The sequence below is a fragment of the Megascapheus bottae genome, chromosome 3 (genome assembly GCF_031878675.1).
Source record: "Megascapheus bottae isolate mThoBot1 chromosome 3, mThoBot2.hap1, whole genome shotgun sequence".
Classification (NCBI taxonomy): domain Eukaryota; kingdom Metazoa; phylum Chordata; class Mammalia; order Rodentia; family Geomyidae; genus Megascapheus; species Megascapheus bottae.
Window position 1 is genome coordinate 73541135 of NC_143511.1, and position 26440 is coordinate 73567574.

Sequence of the window (26440 nt, forward strand, 5' to 3'; positions counted from 1 at the left end):
AACCCGGGTCTTCGCATGTTAGGCAAGCACTCTACCACTAGGCCAAACTCCCAGCCCCAGCTAAACAATTTTTTAACCACTACCTATTAAATATTTCTTCTCAGGCCAGGAGTGTAGCCTAGTGGTGGAGTACTCACCTAGCATGCACAAAGCCCTGGGTTTGATTCTTTGGTACCACATACATAGAAAATGCCAGAAGTGGCACTGTGGCTCAAGTGGCAGAGCACTGGCCTTGAGCAATAAGTGTCCAAGGACCATGCCCAGGCCCTGAATTCAAACCTCAAGACTGACAAAAAAATATTTTTCTTCTCAATGCCACAGATTTACAAAGACTTTTTAAAGAAATACGTGTGCTTAGAATTTAGTGTTTTTAATGATGCAATAAAGGAAAAAAGTTTGTATCTTAGAATTCAATATCAGTATCGAATCAATTAGCTCAAAAGCAAACTTTATTTCAGACTAGCCAAATGTGTATGATCTTATTTAATGGAGCTTTAATAAGGAGACATTTTTTAAGTCTTGGAGGATAGTAAGAACAGTGTCATTATGGAAACAAAAGCAATATCTTATGTAAATTCTGAAATAATTCATTAATTTTCGAAGAAAGACTAGAAATCCTTGGTAGGAGAGAGCCTTATAGTAGAAAAAAACATCATTAATATATTTCATGTTACTTTCAAATCTCCAAAGTTTCCTATCTTTTTACTATAGTCTAACCAGTGTTGTGGTTCATGGAGATACTATGAAATGTTGTACTACATTCCTCAGTGAAATTTGTGATCCATGTTTAAGAGGCATGCACATGTGTGCTCATGTAGCACAGGGTATTAGGGTTAATTTTTTTCATGATGCATTGTAAATCTTTAAAAAAAAGAAAGAATATAAAAACAATAGCAAAGAAAAGGGGATAGTGGACCAAGGGTCAAAATAGAAATGTAAGTTTGAGAGTCACCATGTTAAGAAAAAAAGCAATGTCTATGCATAAGGCATTCATAGACAAGAAAATGTTGATCATTAGATTGAACAAATTTCTGTTCCCAGTGCTCTCTCTTTTTTCTTTTGCCATTCCTGGGGTTTGAACTCAGGGCATAGGCACTGTCCCTAGGCTTCTTATGCTCAAGGCTACTACCGCTCTATCACTTGAACCACAGCTCTACTTTAACTTTGGGGGAAGTTAACTGGAAAGGGACAAGAATCTTATGGACTTTCAATTGCCTGGGCTGACTTCGAATTGTTATGCTCAGATCTCAGCCTCCTGAATAGCTAGGATTACAGGTGTGAGCTGCCCATACCTGGCTAATATGAACTTTCTGACTGTACCCTGTCACCTTATAGATATATTGCTGCAAATGCCAGGAGGTGAAGACACTGAGAACGGGGAGAAACTCCAGGTAGGTTGGGGATAAACGTGCCTGGAGATGGTAGCTCCTGAGCATCGCTCCAGGGCTCTGATCTTCGTATCGTCCTTGGTGCTTGACCTTGTGCTTTCTGAAGGGAATATTCTTGACTCTTCTAAGTGATGTCATAAGAAACAGAAGCTTTTCTTAGGTTATTCATGAATGAGGAGAGAACCAAAACATGGAGGCAACTAGATCGTACTGACTGTTGGTCTCTTGAAGCTTACTCCTCTCCTTCCCTAAGATGTGAAGGTCTCCAGCCTGTGGTGCTATGGCTGAGTCAGCCTCTTGGATTAGGCCTGTGGAGGGCAGGGAGAGGCTGAACTTGACAGTGGTTTACATCTGGACAGAGACTTCCCATGGGGATGTTGGGAATTCTCTGTAGTTCATCATATTTCATTGAAGAGCAGACGATCCACTATCTTCTCTAACAACTTAGAGAAGGAAAGATCAACGTCTAGCAATTGGCTGACCTCTCAAGTACTCTTAAGACCTCATCTTTGCTGCTACCTCTGAGGTGGCTCCATTTTGCAGATGGACACATGAGCTTGGGGGCATTAGGTCACGGTTGGCAGTCACAGAGCCAATTAGAGACAGAGACCTGCTCTGAGGAAGATGTAGCCATCTCCTGAGAACACTGTGCCATGCTGTCTCCTGGGTGTGTGTGGTCCAGCCGGGCAAGAACTATGTTGCCATATTCCACAATATTTCACCTATAAGGGGATGTCTTCATCGCATTATTCACAAAGTATTCACATCTGTGTGGACTTGGACAGAGCTGGGTACTGGGACAGAGCTGTGGGACATAGGAACAGCGTGTCAACTTTTTATTTCATTGTAACTAATTTTAATTTTCACCTGTCTAGTCAGTTGCCACTATTCTGGGCAACATAGTATTAGAGTAACTTGAGGTTGGAAAGCCTCCTCTAGCTCCAGAGAGGTGCAAAGAAGCCCTTCTTCTTTTTCTCTGTGCTTGCTGAGGTGCAGAGAGGACGGTGAGCCAGGAGCTGTGTCCCCACATGTGGAGTGTAGACATCTGTCCTTCAGGGCTCCTGCTGCTTTGGAAACATTCTTCTCTGTGCAGGATTCTGCACACAGCCCTGGTACTCCAGGAGGCAGGATTAGGATAGGCACTGGTGGCTTGTACCTATAATCCTAGCTACTCAGGAGGCTGAGATCTGAGAATCTGAAGTGAGAATTGGCAAGAAAGTCTGTGAGACTTTTATCTTCAATTAACTAGCAAAATACCGGAAGTGGCTAGACACTTAATGGCGCAAGCCTATAATCCTAGATACTCAGGAGACTGAGAATCACAGTTTGAAGCCAGCCTGGGAAGGAAAGTCCATGAGACTCTTATTTCCAAGTACCTTCCAGAAAACGGGAAGTGGTGTTGTGGCTCAAAGTGGTAGAGCATTAACTGGCCTTGAGTGAAAGAGCTCAGGGACAGGGTCCAGGCCCTGAGTACAAGCACTATAACTATCCCCTTCCCCCCAAAAAAATCCAGAAGGGGAGCTGTGAGTCAAGTGTCAGAGTGTGATCCTTGAGCAAAAATGTTAAGGGACATCACCTAGGTCCTGAGTTAAAGCTCTAGCGATGCCAGAACAAACAACTCCCTGGAATTACTTGCCCACAATCACGCTGCAACCAAACCAGGGGATGGCCTCCTATCATAAAGACCTGAGTGGGTGGCTGGGATTTTCGAGGGCCTCCCAGGTAGGCAAGGGGGTCTGGGCTCCCCCTGTGCTGTTGGTAGGATGTAATCCTGGGTCTACGAGGTAGAAAACAGTGTCTGGAGAGTGTCCTGGCATCTGACCTTAACCTCCATAAGCCTTGGCTTTTAATTGGCAAGAGGAGGATGCCGGATCCTCTTCTACACTGACTTTATGGTCCACATGCCATCAGACATTTCCTGCAGTCCCTTGTGAAGAAATGAGCAGTACGTGGGTCTCAGCCTACAAGTTTTTTGTGTTCCCTGACTTGTGTAGGTACAGCCCGGATCTCCAAGCTGCGTGTGTCCCCGGGACCCTGGGACATGCCGGGGAGGCGGTCCCACTGCCAGGCAGGGCGTGTTTTCTGCCTGGGTTCCTCTCCAGCAGGCAGTGTGGGGTGTTTGTGAGAACACTGGACTCACAAAGTGGCCCATGGCGGAGAATGCAGCCAGAACAAAGGCGCCCTCTCCCCGCCAGGCCTGAGGAATACTAACTAGTTGACAGGAATTTTAATATAAAACTCTCCCTCTTCCTTGTCATTGTGAGGTTTCAGGAAGCCTTCGGCTTATCTGCAGAGGCACACCGTGCAGACAGGGCTTGGGGAGGTGAGAGGTGATTTCCTGCCATTCTTCTGCGGGGCGGGCTTCCCAGGGCGGCCATGCCAGGCTGACGGGCGCAGTGTGGGCTCCCGCTGCTGGGGGGAAGAGTGGGGTTTTCATGGGGCGGCAGCCGAGGCAAGACCTGCAGCCATGAACCGCTTCAATGGGCTCTGCAAGGTGTGCTCGGAGCGCCGCTACCGCCAGGTGGGTGTAAAGCCCCTCTGGGGCACCTATGGGGTGTTGGGGATGGGAGGCGGGGCTCACCCCAGCAAAAACTTCTTTCTCTACAAGGCCTTTTGTGCCTCCTCTTGCTTCCGCAAGCACTCTCTCTATAGAGGCAGGGCCTGGACCCAAAGCCCAGCCTGTTACCTGCTACCTTGTGTTGAGGCAGTTGAGGCTGTCTCAGTTCGATGATCCAGCTAATTTTCTGCTGTTTTTCTCTGGGGAGGGTGTGTCCCTTTAGAAAGGCACCTCAGGTCCGGGACTGCAGATGCCTTAGTGGGTAAGCAGCTGAGTGTGTCTGGAGGTGTTTTCGCCAACTTTGCCTTCTTCTGATGGGACGGCTGTGCCTGCTCTACCCCTTGTGTGTATTGCTATGTGCATCAGTGAGGGAGATCGTTTTTTGTATATGTACCCACACATGGTTTTCCTTCTCCAGCTTGGATGCCTTGAGGTGGGTCAGGGCTATGAAGCAGTCTATGCTTCATAGGCAGCTAGGGCGTATCCAGTAAGTTGTAGGGTCTGGGAACAGAAGCATAGCCCTGACAGAGTAGCACTGAGCAGGCAGGAGGACAGAAGTGAGGGGTTGACATGACACAGACCTGGAGGAATGACATTGTCTTCCCTGGACCAGAAAGAGCAAGCACTATCCGTTGAAGGAGCCACCAAGTCCTAGAGTCAGCAGGGATGCCGCCTCGCCCCCGTGCATGCAATGTCAGCAGAAGTCCTGAGCCTTGATTTCCTTCTCTGAAAAATGAGCGTGCTAAAGCTGCCTTTCCCTTTGGGTGCAGTGATGGACACAACCCTCAGTACCATCTGTGGCCATGACTGCCCGAGCACTGCACAGTCCCCCCCTCCTGCAGAGCCAGGAGATAACGCTTGCTTCATTATGTCTGTCTCCTACCACTCCTTTGTCCACTGGCTGGGTTAGGCTGTCCTCTAGACTGCTGCATCTTAGAAGTGGAGGGGTTTCTGGCCCTGCCTGAACCAGGTCCTCAAAGTTTAGGGCCACCTCTTCAAACCTATGCCCCACACCCCAAGGGCTTGGAGACTGTTCTTCAGACAGGAGGGTCTGTGGAATTGCAGTGAGATAGGACTAAAGAAATGCTAGGAAGACTTGGGAACTCTGCTTCTCTGTGGCCTGCGGGGGGAGGGGGTCCCCTGAAAAAAAATCTGCTGGTTCCATCGAGTGGTGAGGCTCTGGACGTCTCCAGGCCTCAGGCAGGCTGGAAGTCAGTGGTCACTCCTGTCCTCTAGTTTTCAACCCTCACTCCTCAGTTTGTTTTTCTTTCTTTCCATTTTTTTCCCTCTTCCTGTCTTAGCTGTGTGTTTTCCCAGAATTCTTATGGGAACAGGGTATTTTCCTGCCCCCTCCCCCTTCCCCTTGTCTGTCAGATTTCCTGTTTTACAAACTGGCTTTGAATCTGGGCCCAGGGCTTGTGGGAAGCAGGGCCTCAGGGGCCCCTGCAGCTTCCAAGGTCCCGGGTCTCCCCAGATCTCTGGCCTCTCCCACTTCTCTTACCTGGTCTTGGGACAGGCGACAGGTGAATATAGGTGCCTGGCCCTCCTTAGGAAGGAGACAGTTGTCTCCGCGTGTCTTCCTCTACCTGTCCAGGACACCTTCCCCGTGCCTCTTGAGCCCATCCCAAGCCCTATTCATGTCGGATGTCCTTCCAGAGGAATAAAGCTGGGTCCAGCTCAAGGATTCTTTTTGCTGAGTCCCTAGCAAATACTAGCCTGTTACCTAGAGTCAGAGCACAAAGGACAGTTTGTGCTGTCACAGCAAAGTCCTCCTGCTTGTCAAGCCCTGCTTTGCTTTGAAGAGATTTGTGCACCAGCTTGTCCCCTTGCTGGCCTTGATACCTCCACAGAGCCTGGCAGATAGTAGGCGCTCAATACTTGTGTGTTCATTTGGAAAGAGCATCCCAGTGTCAAGGGCTTTTCATTGCTCTTCTGAAAGCTGGGGATGTGGACCTGCCATGCACCGGGCCCTGGAAGGCAGTGTGACATCTTGCCAGTGCAGGTTTAGCAGGAGCCTTGGCTGAGCCCTCCCTCATCCTCTCATCTGGAAGCTTTTCACCAGCGGCCGTGTGGCCCTGGCCAGTACTGTCCTCAACCCCAACACTGATCCATGGCCTGAGGCTGAATGAGTGCACCGAAACTTTCCCTCCCCTGTGTTCTAGGACAGCAGCAAAGCAGAGGGCTTTACCTTTGGGTCCTCAGTACAGAGCCAGCCCTGGGCCAATGGCCCGAGACCTCTGTGGGAAAGGAAGAAGGGAGTGAGGCAGGCAGTGCGGAAAGTAGAGGATGAGACGTAGCTCCTTAGAGGACTGTGGCTGCCAGGGAAAATGAAGGTCACATTTACCCTTCCCAGGGCCTCTCCGGTAGCTGTCAGGATTACCTCCTGAGCTCCCAGTCTCCCCACTAGGCCTACAATCAGGTGTCAAGATGTCTCATCCCAGATAGGGACTGGGACAAGCAGTCCAGCTTCTCTTGGCTTTGGTTCCTGTGGAGGGGAGGGTGGCTCTGGGAGGGGCTTATGGGCTTCCCAGACTTGTTGCTCCTGGGAGTGACTGGGCAGGGCTGTGTCCTAGATCACCATTCCGAGGGGCAAGGATGGCTTTGGCTTCACTATCTGCTGTGATTCTCCGGTCCGAGTCCAAGCTGTGGATTCTGGTAAGTGCTAGCCCCATTCCCCCACCAGCACCAGGCCTTGATATCACAGGACAGGGCTAGAAAGGGAGCCCCACTCTAGACCAGAGAGTCTTCTTGGGTTTTCCAAAGAAAAAGAATAATATTTTCTTTAAAAAAATGACCACAGATGAAACTGAGGTTTATGAAAATATACTCACCCCTTTTAATTTTTATCAAAATGAAAACAGGCTCTTATATTTTGATTCCCAGTTAGTGCTGAGCAGAAACTAAACCCACATTTCTGTAATGACTGCTTGAGGAAATGAGTTATTTTTGAGTTCTATTTGAAATTGAGATTTTGTCCTATGGTAAGCCTGCTTAGAAGTAGCCATTCTTGGGGCCGGGAGTTTGGCCTAGTGGTTAAAGTGCTTGCCTAGCATGCATGAAGACCCAGGTTCGATTCCTCGGTACCACATACATAGAAAAAAGCCAGATGTGGTGCTGTGGCTCAAGTGGTAGAGCTCTAGCCTTGAGAAAGTCCAAGGACAGTGCTTAGGCCCTGAGCTCAAGCCCAGGACTGGCAAAAAAAAAAAAAAAAAAGAAACTCAGGGACAGCTCGGGCCCTGAATTCCAGTCCCAGGACTGGGGGATTTAAAAAAAAAAAAAAAAAAAGAAGTAGCCATTCTTTTTTTCTTTTCATAAGGAAAGAGGAGCACTTTCTGGGCAGAAGTCAGGCTCTAGGACCAGGATGACTTCGGGGGGCCTCAGGGATAGGGGAGGGGCTGGAGGCCAATGACTAGGGTAGGAGGGAGGATGGATAAAGAATGTGAGGCTGGCCCAGGGATGGGTTTTCAGTGGGTTAGGAGGCCCTGGGTAGAAGAATAGAAAGCAGAGGAGAAAAGGTAGAGGGGAGGTGCCAGCAGAGGGTGTCACCCACCCTTAAGAGCCACTTTGTTCCTGCAGGGGGTCCAGCAGAGCGGGCAGGGCTGCAGCAGCTGGACACAGTGCTACAACTGAACGAGAGGCCGGTGGAGCACTGGAAATGTGTGGAGCTGGCCCATGAGATCCGGTGACAGGGGCAGTGGGTGACTGGGGCCCTGGACCCATAGCACATCTTCCCCACCCCGGCTGTAGGCATGCTGCTTTGCTCTACCTTGCTTTTGCCAGCCCTTCCTTTGCCCAGCTGTGAGCAATTCACTTTGCTCCTCAGGGAATCCATTTCTTGGCCTGAAAATGGAAGGTTCAGGATCAGAGCAATTTTGGATCCCCACAGCAAACAGCAGGGAAGAAGCTCTCAAACAGTCTCTGTGGTTCGTGATGTGGCTCTAAGGGCTTGCTTTCTACTTTAGCTAATTATTTCTGCTACCTACCAGCTAAGCCCTTTGTTTAAAGATATAGGTATTGCAAACGCCTTAATTACACAGTTTAGAAATTATTCTTTAAACTCTTTCGTCCCTTTAAATTTGACCCCCTAGGGTGATTCTAATGGCTTCATTTAGACTTCCATTTATAGCTTCTAAAGTGACTTGATGAAGCCAGATGTGGGGCTGTACGACTGGCAGCCCAACATGAGGAAAGCTGAGGCAAGAGGACTGTGAGTTTGAGGCCGGCTTGGGCTACATAGTGAGACCTTGCTCCGATAAGCGCAAAAATCGAAATTAGAATGGCTGGAGGAGGGTTATGTTGAGGTGTTTTGCTTGCGAATCTCCCACCTCCAGTATCACAAGTTGAATATGGTGATCTTTCCCATTGGATTCTACTCAACCACTACTGAGTGATCTGAGACACACCCCTAAGTCCTCTGTTCCATGGTGTCTTCCATCTTTTCCTGCTCTGACTGGGGCATCTGTTCCCCCAGGATTGCTTCTTCTTCCTTTCCACCCAATAGGCCCCCACCTGAACTGACTTGGGTCTCCCCCAGACTCAGCTTCTCTGTATGATCCCCTAACTTGTAGGAGCTGCCCCAGCGAAATCATCCTGCTCGTGTGGCGCATGGTCCCCCAGGTCAAGCCGGGGCCAGATGGAGGGGTCCTGCGACGAGCCTCCTGCAAGACAACACATGACTTCCAGTCACCCCCCAACAAGAGGGAGAAGAACTGTACCCATGGGGTTCAGGCGCGGCCTGAGCAGCGCCATAGCTGCCACCTGGTGTGTGACAGCTCAGATGGGCTGCTGCTGGGTGGCTGGGAGCGCTACACGGAGGTGGGCAAGCATGGCGGCCAGCACACCCTGCCTGCGCTGTCTCGAGCCAGTGCCCCTGCCGACCCCAACTACATCATCCTGGCCCCGCTGAACCCTGGGAGCCAGGTATAGACAGCCGGTATGGGGAATGGAAGGGTACTGGGTCCCTGTGGGAGGCTAGACAGTCTCAGGGACTCAGAATTTGATTGGGAGCAGCCTGCAGGGGGGTGGTGCTGGGAGTGTTGGGAAAAGAAATAGGTTTATGCTGGCCCTGGCCGCTACAAGCCTGGGTAGAGGGTGCATATCCAGGGCCAGACATGCACACAGGCTAGAGGGTGTTAGCTTGGCAGAAGCCTGTGCCTCTCCAAGGGAATGGGAGGTGGTGATGTTCCAGATTCTGCATCTTCCACGCTTCTCTGGTGGGACATAGACTGGGTCCCCCAGAACATCCATCTTATGAAATACTCTGGGAAAATAGTGTTTTCAGGGTGTATGAGTTTGGAAAAATGTCCTATATTCTCTTCCCTTTTGGAAGATCTCCAATGGCTTAGCCCACTCGAGGTTCAGAGGGCATCCTGCAGTGAAGCAGGTGAGCTAACCTTGCGTAACCTGACATTTCCCACACTTCCTGCATGGTAGCACTCTTTATGGCAGTTTTAGGATCCCACCATTCCAGGAGCTTTGGAAAGCACTTTGGAACTAACACTAACAAGGAAACAGATCTCTCCATGGTGTCTAGCTTTATGGTACACAAAGTCTCTTTCAGCCCTGGATTCCCTCCCAATTTGTCTCTCAGAACTGCTATTTTGCCCTTGTGCCCTTGAGATGTTCTACTTTCCATCCCCTAGGCCGAGTATCCAGCAGCCCGCTGAGCTGTTCTGCTCCATTCCTGTTTTTTTCCTTGCAGCTACTTCGGCCAGTGTACCAGGAGGACACTATCCCTGAGGGTGAGTTATCTACCACTGCTGGACCTTCTTGGCTTAGAGAGATGGCAGAGGGCAGCTGAGGCCTGGCCCAGCCTCCTGTTCTGAGTTCAGAGGCCTTTCTAGTGGAGTCAAGGTAGCTTAGCCTGTAAACACGTGGTCCCTTTTTTCTCATGGTCTCTTCCTTCCCTTCCTCCCCACCCCCACCCCCAATGAAACAGGGACAGAATGCTCAGGAGTCAGGCATTCAGTTGAGTGTCATCCAACGTTACTGAACAGCATGGCTAGGCCTTTGTGCAAGACAGTCATGGAGTATAGAGCTGTCTCAGGTTGGATCTCTAGTTATATGGGTTTAAGCAAATCCTTTCTTCACTGCACTTGTATAAAATGAGACCAGTAGTAATTCTTCTTCAGAGAGTTGGTTGAGAGCAGTAAGCCCGCATGCTGACTGATGTGTTGAAAGGTGGAGGTCTTTGAAGTTCATCAACATCTCTTGTTATTTGATGGATTCTTCTTTGGACTTCAGGTCTTGGCCAGGAATAGAAGCTGATTCAAACCAAAGCCTTTTCGAGGAATGCCCAAGGAAAACTCGTGTGTGTGTGTGTGTGTGTGTGTGTGTGTGTGTGTGTGTGTGTGTGTGTATGTATGTATTTTGCTACTGGGGCTTAAATTCAGGGCCTCAGCATCCCCACATCATTGTTTCTGCTTAAGGCTGGCTCTCTACCTCTTGAGCTGCAGCTCTACTTCTGGCTCTTTGGCAGTTCATTGGAGATAAGAGTCTCACAGACTTTTCTGCCCAAGATGGATTCAAATTGTAATCCTTAGATCTTAACCTCCCGAGTATCTAGGATCATAGGAATGAACCACCAATGGCCAGTAATGTATGTCTTGATGCTAGAGTTGGTTGTGCATTCCTTGAGGCCCTTATGTACCTGCCAAGAGCTCGATATCTGCGTGGTTAAGACCAGGTTTGCCTGCAATGCCCATCTTCTCAGGTGTGTATGAAATCTTAATCTGATGTCTTCAGAATGCCCTTGACCTCCTTCTGAGAGTGTTACTATTTCCAAGCCTCACTGCTGTTTCAGAGATATAAAGACAACTTTTTTGTTGTTGTTGTGGGACTTGAACTCTAGGCCTGCGTGTTGTTCCTGAGCTGTTCAGCTCAAGGCTACCTCCCTACCCCTTGGGCCACAGAGCCACTTCTACAAATACAACTTTTATAGTGGTTATTAGGAAGAATGCTTATGTCTTTTGTGGGGAAAAGGGCTCCAATGGGCTTTGAGGGCTTTGATGGAAAGTACCTTCTTTCTCTCCCTTCTCAGGCCTTTGAGCAATTGGGCCTGGCCAGTTCTCTCTGATGCTGTTCTTTCAGAGGGAGGAAGTCTGATGAAATTCAACAGAAAAGTGTCTGAAAAGCTTTTAGTCAGCTCATTCGATCTGAGTGAAGATGTTACTGCAATATGGTGACTTCATTAAGGCCAGGGCTGAGAGGGGCATATTCCTGTGGGGCCAGTATCAGCTCCTTGCAGACAGTAGAGACTCTGTAGGATTTTGGTTGAGTGAGTGCCTTGGTGGTTTTGAAGCCTGGTCATGGAGCACGAACCTGGGAGAGGTGTATCCCCTGCTGTCGTCACCTGGACAGGGCCTGGGAAGTCTGGGGTGGATTCTTTCTCAGCTTGAGAGACACTTCTGTGGTTACTCTTAACCTGTGTCTGTATTTTTTCATTCTCTGAGAATATAATACCCAGAAGGGCACAGTCATCTAAGCCATGGGAAAGGGACAAGTAAGGAAATGATGGTGTTGTAATAACCACGGTAACTCTTTGAATGTATTGTATCAAGGACTTGGCTTTGTTTCATTTATTCTTCATAATAGTAATTTGGTATCCAAGGACATCTTTGCCTTTTCCCAAGGATTAAATCCTTTTAGTGCCCAGTCCTGGGGTCCAGCGGAAGGGTGAAATTCAGAGCACAAAGCTTCCTTTAACTCACTCAGGGTTGTCCAGAGGTTAAGGCTATCACTAGGGTGCCGACCTCTTGTCCTATGGCTAGCCTGCCAGGAGGTAGCCTTTCAGGAGTTTGGGCTGAGCTGTCCTGAGTTGAATAGAGTCTGGTGCCCTTCCAGGGCCTGGATTGCCTGTTTTGCTGTAGTTGGCATGTGCCTGGGCCTGCTGTACCCTAGGCATTGTCCTCTTCCCTGTGAAGGCAGCCTGCCTTCAGATGCACCATTGCCAAGGGCCGGATGGCTGCCAGGGCTCTCATCGGAAGCTGAAAGCAAAGCCCTGTAATTACAGTGTTTGGACAGTGAAGCAGGTGCTGGAGGTAAAGAGGTGAGACAAGGATATGGACCAGGGACCTTTGGAGTTGGAAGCAGGTGGGAAGCAATGAGTGCATCTTCTCAGAGTTCAGTGACTGGACTGAGGTCGGGGCTGCCCTAAAATAAATAAATAAATAAATAAATAAATAAATAACACCTCCCTTGCTCCATGTTATCAGGGGTATGGGCAGGGGGCTTCTGGGACTGGTTATTGCCTATGTTGCATTTCACCTTGGGAAAATTGCTCAAATACTCTGCACCTTAGTTTTGTCTATAATGTCAAATGACGCAATCTCTCCTCCCTGAGGCAGAATGATGGGCCAGGTGTTTGATGTATGACTCTGAAGACCCAAGGTGAAAATTCTTTGAAAGCCTTGAGACAGAGGAAGGAAGAAATGGTTGCTGCTGCTGCAGCTGCTACTTCCTCTTCTTCCTCTTCCTCTTCCTCTTCTTCCTCTTCCTCTTCCTCCTCCTCCTCCTCCTCCTCCTCCTCCTCCTCCTCCTCCTCCTCCTCCTCCTCCTCCTCCTCCTCCTCCTCCTCCTCTTCTTCTTCTTCTTCTTCTTCTTCTTCTTCTTCTTCTTCTTCTTCTTCTTCTTCTGTTGTTTTAGAGGTGTTTAGAGGTGGGGTTACCTTAACAATATTGGGTGATATAAACATTTCTTTCCTTTTGCTTAGAATCATTCTGTTCCCTCATTCTCTCTCAAATGGTTTCTTTTAAAATCCGAGAAGCTGGACCCTGGTGGGCTCATGCCTATAATCCTAGCCACTAAAATCTGAGGATCTAGGTTCAAATCCAGCCTGGGCAGAAAGTTTGTGAGACTCATCCAATTAACCACTGGGGAAGAAAAAAAAAGCTGAAGTGGTAGAACACTGGCCCTGAGTTCAAGACCCAGGACGGGCACACACACACACGCACACACACAAATCTGTGACTTAGGTCTATGGCCCAGATTTTGCCATGTGCAGATGGTGCTATTCTTTAGTTTTTGGTCTAGTTGGCTTCAATTAGTCTTATCTGATTTTGCCTTCTTTGATTTAGGCTTGTCCATGCCAATTATCCTGTCCAATTCCAAATTAGTCCAGTCGCCTCCAGTCTCAGGGTGATTTGAGACCAGTGGTCATGTCTGCCCTTTCACGGCCTTGATGCGTGGCTTATTCAGCAGTTTAGGGGTCCAGGTAATCTGAGGCACATGTGCTGGTACTGCCTACCAAACCCTTTCCTCTCCACGTTTGTGTGAGCTGACAGGCTGTCTGGGCCATGCAGCTCACACACATATAGCAGATTTGTTTCAGAGAGATAATATGGCAACCTGTAAGATCTCCCCTTTGCAGGGGGAGAAAACTGACTCCGTGAGGGAAGAAACTAACTCAGGGGGAGAAAACTGACTCCTTCAGGGTTGGACAGCCAGTCTCCAATTTGGGAAGTTGGTGCTCTAGTTCAAGGTCTTGTCCTATTCAAATCTAGTACAGACTTTAAGTGGCAGAATGGGCTCTTCCTGCCAAGGGGCCAGAGCCTGGCATGCAGGCTCCCCTTAGCTCCCCAGCCCCAGGGGCCAGGCTGGATGAGGAGCATGTGACTTCTTCCAGGAACCTAAACCTCCTGCCCTCATCCCAGGCTCACTGGCTGCACTAAGGCAGTCAGAAGAAAAGCAGGAAGTGGTTTGGTTATTGTGGCTTGAGTGCTGCCCCCAGATTCGACTGTCATCTGTGGTCACTTGTGGGGGCAGAGGGAATAGGCTTGTTTTTCTCACCTCTGAGAGAAGGGTGGGAGGAAGAAGGAAGTGTGAAATCTTCTGGGCCATTTCCTCTAAGCACTGGCCTTGCGTTGGTGGGGGGCTTCCCTGAACTGTAGTTGTGCTGAGTTACCCCAGCTGCCAGGGCTAGGGGCAGAGAGAAGCGTGGGCAATGGGATCTAAAGTGGACAATGAGGCAGGGAGGACCTAGCCAGCTTTCCCTGGTCCCAAGAACCCTTGGAAGGGGCTCAGTGTGTGCAGAGAATGGTTGCTCTGGCTTCTTCCTCTCCCATGCTTGTGTCTAGAATGAGCACAGAGAGTACTTATTCTAGACTATAGTGGGCCAGTATCATGTGAAGGGCAGATTCACATAGACCCTGAAAAGCCATTGTCTCTGTCCCCACTCTAGAGGATGCTGTCTGTGTGATGGATGGACTATGGGGGCTGAGCTGGTAACAGGATGAAGACACACACTGTCATGCAGGCAGTTTCTTCTGATCCAACTCATTTTTCTGTGTGGGACTTAAGGCTCAGTGAGGTCAGATCTGATATTTTTAGATTTCTTTCTTTCTTTCTCTTTCTTTCTTTCTTTCTTTCTTTCTTTCTTTCTTTCTTTCTTTCCTTCTTTCTCTCCTTCCTTCCTTCCTTCCTTCCTTCCTTCTTTCTTTCTTCCTTTCTTTCTTCCTTTCTTCCTTTCTTTCTTTCTTCCTTTCTTTCTTCCTTTTAGTGGTACTAGGGAATGAACTCAGGGCCTCATACTTGATAGCCAAAGAACTATAGTCCTTTTGGGCTATAGTTTGTTTTCAAGTGGAATCTCATACTTTCACCTAGGCTCACCTTGGAAAGTAATCCTCCTTCTGCCTTTCAAGTGGCTGAGATTGGAGACATGTGCCATCATGCCAGGTCCTTAGATCAAAGCAACTTGTTGGTTTTTAAAATCACTAGGTCAATAAATGGATAGTCTGATTTGGGATTTGGGACACTGGATAGAGTGTCACTGTTGTTACTGTTGTTGCCTCTCAGTTCTGTCCTAGTCCTGATGTTTCTTATTCACATGTCTTTATTGAGAGTGGGAGGAAGGCTCACCACCTGGCTAGAGGGTCCCTGTGTGCTGAAGGTCTTTGTACTGGGCCTACCCCAAGCCAATGACTAGTTGGTGATGTAGACTAAATGGGTCTGTGCCCACTGTGTTCTGGAGGGGGGTGCCTTTTCAGAGGTGGTAACAACGCCTCACTGTCCCATTTCTGTTCCACAGAGTCAGTGAGCCCCAGTAAAGGGAAGTCCTACACGGGCCTGGGGAAGAAATCCCGGCTGATGAAGACAGTGCAGACGATGAAGGGCCATGGAAACTACCAAGACTGCTCAGTCCTCAGGCCACACGTCCCACACTCAAGCTATGGCACCTACGTCACGCTGGCCCCCAAAGTCCTGGTGTTCCCTGTATTTGTGCAGGTAAGCCAGTGCTTAGTTCCTGGGGTTCCCTCAGGAGGAAGTAGTGCAGTCCTAGGTCTCAGGGCAGTGTTTCATCCAAGATCCCTTTGTGGACAAATGGTTCCAGATGCTCCGGATTCTGGGGGTGATATGGAGAAGTACAGGTTTCCACGTTTCCAGGGGACCACACAGAAAGGTGTGGAGCAGGCTAACCCCAAACTGCTTGCCACATCACAGGGCTGGCTTGCTGAGGATCCCGTCCTGCCTGGTCCAGAAATTACTGCTTGGACTGAGGGACAGCTTCATGTCCAACCAGTAAATACTGGTGGCCTGAGATTATCTACATTGCCCTCCTCCTACTTCCTCTTCTTACTTCTTTCCCATTTTTGTCTCTTTTAAAAAATTAATCTCAGGGGCCAGGAGCATAGCCTAGTGGTTAAAGAGCTTGCCTAATATGCATGAAGACCCGGGTTCGATTCCTTGGTACCACATACATAGAAAAAAGAGCCGGAAGCAGTGCTTTGGCTCAAGTGGTAGAGCTCTAGTCTTGAGAAAACCCAAGGACAGTGCTCAGGCTCTGAGCACAAGCCCAGGACTGGCAAAAAAAAAAAAAATCTCAGCTAGGCACCCATGGTTCACATCTGTATTCTTAGCTACTCATCAGGCTAAGATCTGCGGATCATGGTTCAAAGCCAACCTGGGGAGGAAAATCTGTGAGACTCTATTCTCCAACTAACCCCCAGACAACTGGAAATGCACACTGTGGCTCAAAGTGGTAGAGCGTAAGCCTTGAGCAAAATGCTCAGGGACAGTGCCCGTGCCCTCAGTTCAAGCCCCACAACTGAAAAAACAAACAAACAAACAAATCTCTATTAATTACCCATCTATAACCCGTATGAACATTTAAGTGACCTTTCTGCATGTATATATATATCGTATCTATCATCTATCAGCATATCAGGGTCAGGAGTTTGGCCTAGTGGTAAAGTGCTGGCCTAGCAAGCATGAAGACTCGGGTTCCATTACTCTGTACCACATACATAGAAAAAAGGTGGAAGTGATGCTGAGGCTCAAGTGGTAGAGCTCTAGCCTTGAGAAAGTCCAAGGACAGTGCTCAGGCCCTGAGTTCAAGCCCAGGACTGGCAAAAAAAATATATAGCTCTCATCTTATACTCTGCTGCTTTTTTTTTTTTTTTTTGCAGTGCTGGGAATCAAACTCATAGCTTTGTACATTCTAGTCAAATACGCTTTTACTAATCTAGATTCACCTGTCATTGATTTTCTTTCTTTCTTTTTTTTTTTTTTTGCCAGTCCTGGGCTTGAGCTCAGAGCCTGAGCACTGTCCTTGGGCTTTCTCAAAGCTAGAGCTCTACCACTTGAGCCACAGCACCATTTCTGGCTTTTTCTATGTATGTGGTATCAAGGAATCAAATCGGGGTCTTTGTGCTTGCTAGGCAGGCACTCTACCACTAGGCCAAACTCTCATCCCTCACCAGTCATTGTTTTTCTGAGACAGTCTTTCTGTGTAGCCAGGATGGCTACCTAATCCTCTCCAACCTCCCGGCTTCAGACTCCTTGTTGGGCTTGGCGGGCATATGCTACCACATTCTGCTTTGGTTGCCTTTTTTAGACAAAAATTGTAGCATGCACATTCTCTCCTTATTGCATGTTCTTTAAGTCTGGATTCTATAGTGGTTCCCAGTCTTCTACCATATGGATATACTTTGCTTATTTAACTAGTTCTGTATACAGATACATGTTTATTCTTCTGGTGTTGTAAATAATTCTTCAATGGCAATTTTGCGTGTGAATTGTCACTGGTTATTTTTCTTTGGGAAAGCTTCATGGATATGAAATGGCACAATCATGGGTCATGAGTGTCTTTAAGACACTTTATAAATACTGACAAACTGCTGTCATCAACAGCATAGAGGTGATACAGTCCCATGGCCTTCATTTCTGACTGTGACATCCCATCCTGTACCTGTCACTGTCTGGTGGGTTTTAGAACCCCAACTTGGCCAGGACTTAACATGTTGGTGACAGGTAATGCCCCATTCCCTCAGCAACTCTGCTGGTAAGGTCTGCCCTTTGTTTTTTTTTGGGGGGGGGTGGCTCTCATCTCTTCCTTAGCATGTGACAGAGGCCTTGATACCCTTTTCTTTTGTTGACTTATTTTGGTTTTATAAAATTGAAATAGGCTTTTTCTATGTAGCCCAGGCTCCCCTTGAACTTAGTCTTCCCTCTCAGCTCCCTGACGATTGAGATTATAGGTGCACAACTCTGTACATGCTTCTTGGATTTTTTTGTTTGTTTGTTTTAAAACTTGTTTTTAAGGCATTATGAAAATTCCTTGAAAAAAATTAAAGTATAAAATACACAAACTAAAAAATAGCATAATGCTTAATTGCACAAAGTGAATTCCCTTTAAGAATTCCCTTTAAGGGGGGAAAACCAAGACGGGTGGGGGATGTGGGGGGGAGGGTAATGGGTACCAAGACATGTGAAAGGGTATCAATGTATGTGAATTAATGCACCTTCTATCTGGCAAATATCATGTAACCCTTTTACTAATTACAATAAAAAAATTAAAAAAAAAAAGAATTCACTTTAAGAATTCCCTGAAGATGAAGGACTGGCCCTGTGGGCAGTCTGGAAACCCCACGTATCTTTCTGAGCACCTTATTCTTCCCGGCCAGAGGTGCCCAGTCCCCCAACACCTGGCCCAGTGGTGAGCAGTTCTTACTTCTCTTTCATTTTACCATCTGGGTATGTTTCCCTCAAATAACAGCTTCTTGCCTCTTTTGGAGTGGTATTTAATGAAACCCTACTGGATGTATTTATTTGGGCCTTGCTTCTTTGGCCTCCTATTATTTAAAGCGCCATCATCAACTTGTGTGTAACTGAAACTTGCTTCATTATCTTCAGTATCTTCACTGCAGTCCAGGTACCTAGAAGCCACGTTATAAATACACATTCACAAGGACAAGTCCTGATGGGATGACCTAGAATTTAACGAACTCTCTCTGGGTGAATGATAGGATGAGAAGTTTAGGGGGAGAATTGGTTCTTGGGGAACCCTATGAGTGAGGAGGAGTCACTCAGCTCAAGTGCATTTTGACTACAGAACAAGGAAAGGCCTGGCCTTGAAAGCAGGCTGGATAGACACATCTCTTGGCATGTGGGTGTCAGGAAACTTGCAGGGCCTGACATCAGGGACCCTCCTGTGGGGAGTGAGCAGGACAGGTGGCAGGTTGAAAAGAGCCTCAGTGTGGGGGTGAGCAGAGGGGGAAGGGCCACAGAGGGCCTAAGCATGTGGTTGGATTTCCTGCCAGAGAGCACAGCGATCAGGGTAGACACTGCTGGGGAAGGTGGTAGCCGCAGCTCCTCACAGGATAAGAGCCAGTGAGTGCCTTTCTGTTCCATGAAGGGCTTGTGGGTTCTCAGGGGGAGCGGGGAGGAGGGTTCCCACTGGCTGGCTTTGACAAGCTACTCCCCTCAGGGGCCTCTTTGAACTGCCCACTCAGAGCCCTGCTTTTTCTTTTTCAGCCCCTAGATCTTTGTAACCCTGCCCGGACCCTCCTGCTCTCTGAGGAGCTGCTGCTGTATGAAGGAAGGAACAAGGCTTCTCAGGTAGGATGTGGGCATTGCCAGGCTGGCTCTCGCTGGATTTTCCTGGCCAGCCTCCAGGCACCTCACCCTTCTCCCCTCTTACTAATCTTAGTAGTGTACAGTCTATGGGTATTGAGGAGACCTACAGCCTATTCTCATGTCCTCTTCCTAAATAGCTGCCTGGCTTGTACACATCTAGCGATGGGGAACTCACCACCTCTTCAAGCCACTTAGTCCATCTTTGATGATTCCAACTTTCCCTCGCCTCCTAAGGCATTCCATTGTTTTCTTGACTCCCTCTATGGGGAAGAATGACTGTTCACCTGGACTTTGATACTGACTTTGTGGTGAGGTTAAAGCTGTTAGCTCGAGAGAAGTTTTAGAGGGATATCTATTACGTGAGTTTTCTAAGTGTATTAGCCCCTTTGGAAAGACCCCTTCTGGAACTTGTCCTGGGTTCTCATGTCAGCAAGGGGAGGGGTGGGACCATGCTCGTGTGCCTGGGGCTCTGTCTTCTCATCTCTCATGGAAAGAACCTCATTCATGCCGGGCCCTTGCCCAGCCCCTGTCCTTGAGCGTCAGTCTACTTGGGAGCCAGGTGTGGTGACTCACACGTGTAAACCTAGCTACTCTGAAGGCTGAGATCTGAGGATCACAGTTCAAAGCCATCCCAGGAAGAAAGGTCTCTTGAGACTTTTATCTCCAACTAACTAGCCAAAAGCCAAATGTGAAGGGATGGCTCAAGCGGTAAAGCACCAGCCTTGAGTAAAAAACAAAATAAAAACAAACAACAACAACAAAAAAAAACAAGAGAAAGCATGAGCTCCCTGAGTTCAAACAATAGTACCAGTGTGCTCTCTCTCCACCCCCCCACCCCCCACACCTCCTTCCCTTAGGAGCAGAAGGTCCAGCTTGGGGGGGACTTGGGGGGGGTGGAGGGAACCTAGTGCATAAACAGGAGGCTTGCTGCAGGTCAGTCCTGATGTAGAGAGGGCTCTGCCCAGGTAGTCACTTGGCACAGTAGGAAGTTGGGGAAACTTGGAGGCAGGAAGCCTCTCCTCCTCTAGCTCCCGTCCTGCTTCTGGCTTCACTTCTCCCACCTGCACAGTGGACATGGGGATATGTATTTGAGGTACCCCTGTGAAGCCTGAAAGCTGGCTGGTCTCTAAGGGCCCTTGGGGGCCCAGCAGTCCAGGCTGGAGTGAGTGACCATGGCGAAGGCCCAGGTTAGCTTTTGCTTTGTTTTGGTTAGTTTTTAAGGAAGTCGACCATAAGCTCCAATGTTCCAAATGGTCATTGTCTCGTTTTAAGAGGGCTCCCTGGGGAGAGGGCATGCTTGTTCTGCCACAGTGGGATGTGGAGGTCACATCTGGATCCCACTTGAGAACTTCCTTCAGAACCTCAGTTTGTCCTGTGACCTTTGTCCTGTGACCTGCCTCAGTGGCAGTGCCTCCACTGGGTGGAGGGGATCTGGGTTTTAGGAGTGAGATGCTGCTCTGGTTGGGTGTGGTGAAGGGGAATCCGATGTGTGGGCTCAGCAGGCGAAGTGTGACTAGACAACCAGCAGACCAAGAAGGCAGCAGTTGCCCCACAGCACACACCCGTGTCAACATTCACTCTACTATCAAGCGCCCCATTCAGCCTGCACACAGGGGGCCCCTACCGTGTGTCCTCAGCACATATGCAGCTTGCATACTTGATCTGGGTGAGCTCTGTAGAGCTCCCAGGAGAGATTCAATTACTCCCCACTTTGTAGATAAGGAAACTCAGGCTGTACAACCAGAAGCCTGAGGCGGGGAAGGAATGGAGCCAAGATGAATCCTCAGCTCTCTGGCTCAGCACTGTGTTTTTCAGGACCCCTGCTGCCTCTGGTATATGTTTGCTAAAACAAACAAACAAACAAACACATGCACACACCAGCCAAGCCATCACCATAGTTCTAATTCATATTCCAAGTCTGTGCCTTATGGGTCTCTGCAGACTTGGAATGGACAGACTGAAGGGTATAATGTAAGGACCTGTCTAATAAGTATAGACCTTTCCCTTGAAGTACAATAACAATCAGAGGCTCTTGGTAGCTTTTTAGGTCTCTCAAGCTAAAAATAGAAACCAATTCCAGAGAGTGTTGGGTAACTTTAGAGAACCTTAGCATCGTGGGTTCTCAGGAATCATCTGTTCTTGTTGCTCCCCTGTGGCCTTCCAGCAAATGGTTTCCAGAACCAGAAAGGGCAGCCCCTTTGAACAGTACATTTGTGACTTGAGAGCCCCCACTTGTAGGAAATGCTGCTATGTGATTGACAGAAATCTGCATTTCTGGAATGTTCCTTCCTGTTCTGTGGGCTCCTCTCTTCTCTGGGTGTGCATGCTCCAATTTGTCAATGCCTACGAGCTGGTCCAGTGCCACTCTGTACACTGTGCTCACCATACTCCCCTCCCCACAAACTTGCCCAATGTGTACAGAGATCCCATCAGCATTTTGGATCAGCCCATTTGTACATTCAAACAATAGTTGCCCAGCATTTCCACTGTAGCCAGGGCCTGTGCTAGGTTCCTGGAATACTGTGAGGCACAAGACAGACACACCCTCACTTTACACACTGACTCACTAGTTTACTATTAACTAAGGTGTACTTAGGTCCTGTCTGCAAACTCTGCCCTACAGCCACATTCCCAGGAGAAGCTAGGTTAGGACCACTTGAGAAAGTACCCTCCAGGTTGTAAGGCTAGCTCCTCTGGCCATACCTTCCCTCCATCTTTGCCTCTGGGAGCTCAGATGTAAGCTGGGAGCAGGCATGGGAAAGATACCTGGAGACTCCTGCAGCCTGGGGTAGAAGGCAGCAGGTAACTGGATGGCGGCGCTGGCATCATTCTTCTGTGGGCTGCTAGGGATCCTACTGGAGCAAGGGCAGGAGAAGGGGAAGGGGTTCACATATATCTCCTGCTCTGGCACTTGGTCCTTGTCCTGCTTTGGCCTCTGCCTCGACTCCAGCCGTGTGCCAGCTCTGTCCTTTCCCTGACCTGACCTTTGGGGGAAATTCTTCACGCATGCTTTAATCACTTCCTGTCTAGACCATATTCTCAGCTCTGGGAATTGATAGGGCAGTGGCTTAGGCCTTTTTTCACCTTACCCATGGCTCCTCCCACTGGCCCCCCATCCAGCCCTCTCTGGGCCTTGGCCATGTTTTTTTTTAACTTTCTAGGTTTCTAGTGAATTTTTCCCTGCCAGCTTCCTTGTAAGTCTGGAGGTAAGGCCAGATTTCCCTTGAGTTGATGCAGGAACATGAGGGTTTGCCTAGTGTTTCCAGCTAGTGTCCCTACCACTTTCATTCTTTGCTTAGAATTTCTAGCAGCTCCCTCCGTAGACAATCCAGTTGGAATATTTTGGGACTTTTCCATCATTTTCTTTGATTTTTATTTATTTACTTAATTTCTTTTGCTCTTCTTAAGTAGTTACTGTTTGTGTGCTTTTACCTTCAGAGACAGAGCAGCTGCAGATATATTGCTAGCTCACTAACCTCTCTAAGCTGAAAGTTCTTCATTTGTCAGGGCAATAATGTTATTTAAATGAGGAGCCACAAGACAGAAGCAAAAGTTCAGCAACTGGGGGCTTCTTTTGAGTGGGGCTGAGGCAGGGCCTTGCTGGAAGGGATGCATGGGGCTACCAGTAAGATCTCTTCTAGTACAGAATTCTGGAGTCCTCATGCTTGGGCCCCATGAGAGAATACAGACCCCCTGACACCCTTGCTCTAGGATGTCTCCAAATCACCTCTGTGTCCCAATCAGTGCCCTTCCACTTTACGCTTGTGCAGTGCTCGAGACACTAAACCTTTGAATGTATCTTACATATTTTTTAAATTACAAAAATGCCAAAGAGTGCTCAAGAAAAATGGGTAAAGTAAAATCTCATTGCCCTGAATGAGGACAGTAGTATGTGAGATACTTAAAAATATATAAACATAGAGGTTTTTGTTTTATACAATATCATTATTCTCTGGGTATTTTTGCACAGCACACACACTGTTTTGCTTTGATAGATGGATTTCTATTTCTGTCCACCTAGCTCTACTTGATTCTTTTTAATAGCTGCATAACATGCTACCATGGAAAGATAGCAACGTTTATTGTATACATCCTCTTAAAGCCTTGATGGGCTTTAATATTGTTGTTATTGTTATTGCTATTAACAAAGTCTCATTATGTAGCTCAGACTGGCCTCTTAAGTCAAGATCCTCCTATCTCTGCCACCTAAGTTTTGTGATTACAGTCGTGTACCATTTTTTTAACCTATAAAAGTGCTCCTGAGAACATCCTCCTATGTGCATATTAATGCAGCTTTGTTAAGTGTTTCTGTAGGAGAAAGTCTTTGGGGTGGAGTTGTGTGATCCTCCTGAACAGTTTGCAAGCTAAATGTCAGCATGTGGCTTTGTAAACTTAGGTGACAACACAGCACGCACTCCCTGTACCCTTTGATATGTGTAAGCCCTCTGGTTAATTCTTGCTGTAGAAGGGATGAGGTGTCAGGTGTGACACCTCAAAACAGAAGTTTCCATAATTGATAATGCTTGGTTTTTCTGAGAATCTAAAAATGGATTTTATTGCTCTTAAGGCCACTGCAGGATTTACAAAACAAAGAGAGGTGTAACTTCGGCAGCAGTAGAGGATCAAGGGGATTTTTCTTAGTGTAAAAGTATGCTAAGCATGCTTATAGTTCCCCGGTCATGTCTAAAAATAGCTTTCTTCCTTTGCCCTTTTTTTGAGTAGTTAGTATGTAAAGGAGATAAAAGTTATGCAAAAATCTGTATTAGAATATGAGTAAACCGGCTTTTCCCTGAACCATTAATGTGGTTAACGGGTGATCTGCAAGGAATTTGGTGACACTGCTTTATACCCATGAGGCTTCACTTCACTCTCTAAACATCCAGGGCTAACGGCAAGGGGTTCAAGGGCACATTAGGGCCCCCAGACTGTGAAGAGGCCGGCAGAGCCATCTGCTATGGAGAGTACCATCTACCATTATTTCTTTTTGTTGACGTCTTCAGTTTTGAGGAGAGGAAAAATAGAGAATAAGGAACAAAGGCTGACCAGATTTCAGGGAGGGTCTCTGTGTGAGTGGCAGGTCCACACTTGGGAATTATTCCTGGTTCTGTCTGAGATGACCTGCATGCATTTCCCCAGGGTTCTGGGGGCCACTATGGCTCCCTGTGGCCTGAGGACTGCTGAGCAGCGAGTTCTGTTTGCCATCCCTCTGCACAGGTGACACTGTTTGCCTACTCAGATCTGCTGCTCTTCACCAAGGAGGACGAGCCAGGCCGCTGCAACGTCCTGAGGAACCCCCTCTACCTCCAGAGCGTGAAGCTGCAGGAAGGTAAGAAGTGTCTGGATGTCCAGTCTAGCAGCCCCTCTGGGAGCCTGACACCAGCCTCAGTGGGGCATTTGGGTAAGAGTTACTAGACTCTTCCCTAGCCCTGGCAGGCTTGCAGATGCTGGCACTTCATTCTAGGCTGATGTCGGGACCTTCTAGAGAGCTTCAGGAGAGGCTACTGAACTGGGTGCAAAAGAACTCTGGACTCAGACTTGTGTTGAAGTCTTGTCTCTGCTCCTCACTGGCAGTGTGATCCTGGGCAAGCTACTCAACCTGTCCGAGCCTGCTTCCTCATGTGAATACAGAGAAGCAATACTCACAGTACCTCAGGGCCAGGTGGTGGAGGTGCACTCCTGTGATCTTACCTGCTCAGGAGGCTGAGATCTGATGATGACAGTTCAAAGCCAGCCTGGGCAGGAAAGCCTGTGAGATTCTTATCTCCAATTAACTACCAAGAAGGAAGGCAGTAGAACTGTGGCTCCAGTGGTAGAGCTCTAGCCTTGAACAGAAAAGCTCAGGGAGAGTGCCCAGACCTTGAGTTCAAACTCCAGGGGACACACACACACACACACACACACACACACACACACACACGTGCACACTAACAGTACCACAGAAGGCTGTTGGGTGAAGTTAAGTCATTCATGCAAAGCATCTGGTCTCAAACAGGAACTCAGTAAATGCTCCTTGCCACCCTACTAACCACACATGCACATATTCATAGATAGAGACCAAGTGGCCTTTCTCAGCCAGCAGCATGGCCCTGGCTAGAGCCCCAGGAAGCTGGAGCCCATGTGGTTGGGGGTTTGTGAGCAACTCACACAGGAGGGTTTAGTCAATTCCTAACCCAAAACTTTCCATGGCACACTGGGCCCACCGGGGAACCGAGACGGGAAGCCAGCTGTGAGTATCTGTCCAACAGGGTTGCTGTGGCGCCTGAGGTCTCCGCTGAAAGGGGCTCGGTTTCCTCTCCCAGATTATGCAAACAACAACAGACCTGGGTGAACATAGGCAGCAGGGGCAGGGAGGAAAATATGAGCAGCAAAAGAATTCTGTTTTGGCAGGGTTTAGCTTCAGGAAAACTTCCTGATTGCTTGCAAAGCCATCCTGTATGCTTGATACCGGGGGCCATGCTCCTGTCTTGGGAACCTGGCCGCGAGAGCACCTCCAGCTCCGCCTCCCCACCGGAAGTCACTTACTATGCTCCCACTCTGGCTCTGCCTCGGTCCTGCGCACTGACCAGGATGACTGGGAAGAGCAAGTCACCTCACTCAGGGCCAGCTCTGCTCTCCAGGCAAGTGGCTCAGCCTGACCAAGGGGCAATGGGAGGAGCTGTCCTCTGAGCCACTTTTACAGGCATCAGGCTGCCAGATGGTTCCCCTGGGGCATCCTGGACTCTGCCCTGGGCTCCATGTTGTTGCTCTCACCCTTGCCTGCTCTCATACCCAGCTTCCTGTCCACAAATATGCACACATAGACCCTTACAATGCTGTGGGCTCTAGGACTCAGCCCACCTGAGGGACTGGGAAGGGCAGAGCAAATGCCATGACTGGAATAAAGAACCAGCTTTGCTGTGCATACTGCAGACCTGGGCCACAAACCCAGGACCCCTCTGTCTCAGGTTCCTGTTAAATTGAGAGAAGGAAAGGAAGGAGTGTGTTTAGCTACCTGAGATTTGTGTGGAGGTTGGAGCTGGAGGAGAAGGCAGTAGAAGAAAGAGCCGTGAGGGCAGTAGTTGGAGCTTTAGGAGCCTTTGTCACTAATATGACTCCAGACAGAAGTTTTATGGCTGTGGAGAAAAGCTAGATAGTACCCATACTGCTTTGCTTCCATCCTGGAAGGGGCAGAGGGAGGTGGAGATGCCTAGACTGGGAATTGGTTGGGTTTTCCCTTCCTCTAGTCCCAAGATTTGAAGGGTGAGAGCCATCCTCTGCTGTGAGAGACACAGTGGGTGATGTGGGCCCCCAGGTGTTATAGGGGGCTCTGAAGATGTGGAGTTCCACGTGAGCCCTAACTTTGAACAGGCCTGGCTCTTTTGGACTGGAAAATGTGTCTGTCTGCAGATGTTGGTCCAGCTAGGCAGGACTGAGCATGGCCAAGGCCTTGGGAGAGATGACCACGGACTCAGAGCCTGATGGGTTGTCGTGAGAGAGGATTTGCCTACCCTGGATTTGTTGGGAAGACCACAGGTCTGAGATGGTTTAGGGACAAGCTTCTGGGAGGGAGGTGCCTGAAGCTGCTATGAGCAAAGGAAATAGCTTGGTGATGCTTGAGTGCACATTCAAGGTGCACAGTCCTGTGCTAAGATGTCTTGCCAGGTAC

The 26440-nt window shown here is 48.5% G+C and overlaps 1 protein-coding gene across 5 annotated transcripts in view; it reads left to right on the top strand.

The window, feature by feature from the left end:
* Rgs3 (regulator of G protein signaling 3) overlaps positions 1-26440 on the top strand; it is a 140887-nt gene that overhangs the window by 47241 nt on the left and 67206 nt on the right. For 3 of the 5 annotated variants that reach the window (XM_090330473.1, XM_090330472.1, XM_090330474.1), the window contains 8 exons: positions 1336-1391; positions 6519-6600; positions 7522-7627; positions 8514-8865; positions 9647-9686; positions 14969-15165; positions 18694-18777; positions 24010-24121. In XM_090330473.1, the coding sequence (XP_090186599.1) occupies positions 1336-1391; positions 6519-6600; positions 7522-7627; positions 8514-8865; positions 9647-9686; positions 14969-15165; positions 18694-18777; positions 24010-24121 (1029 nt within the window). Of the gene's footprint in view, positions 1-1335; positions 1392-3788; positions 3910-6518; positions 6601-7521; positions 7628-8513; positions 8866-9646; positions 9687-14968; positions 15166-18693; positions 18778-24009; positions 24122-26440 lie in introns of those variants that run through there. The other 2 variants (XM_090330478.1, XM_090330477.1) reach the window with 2 other exon arrangements.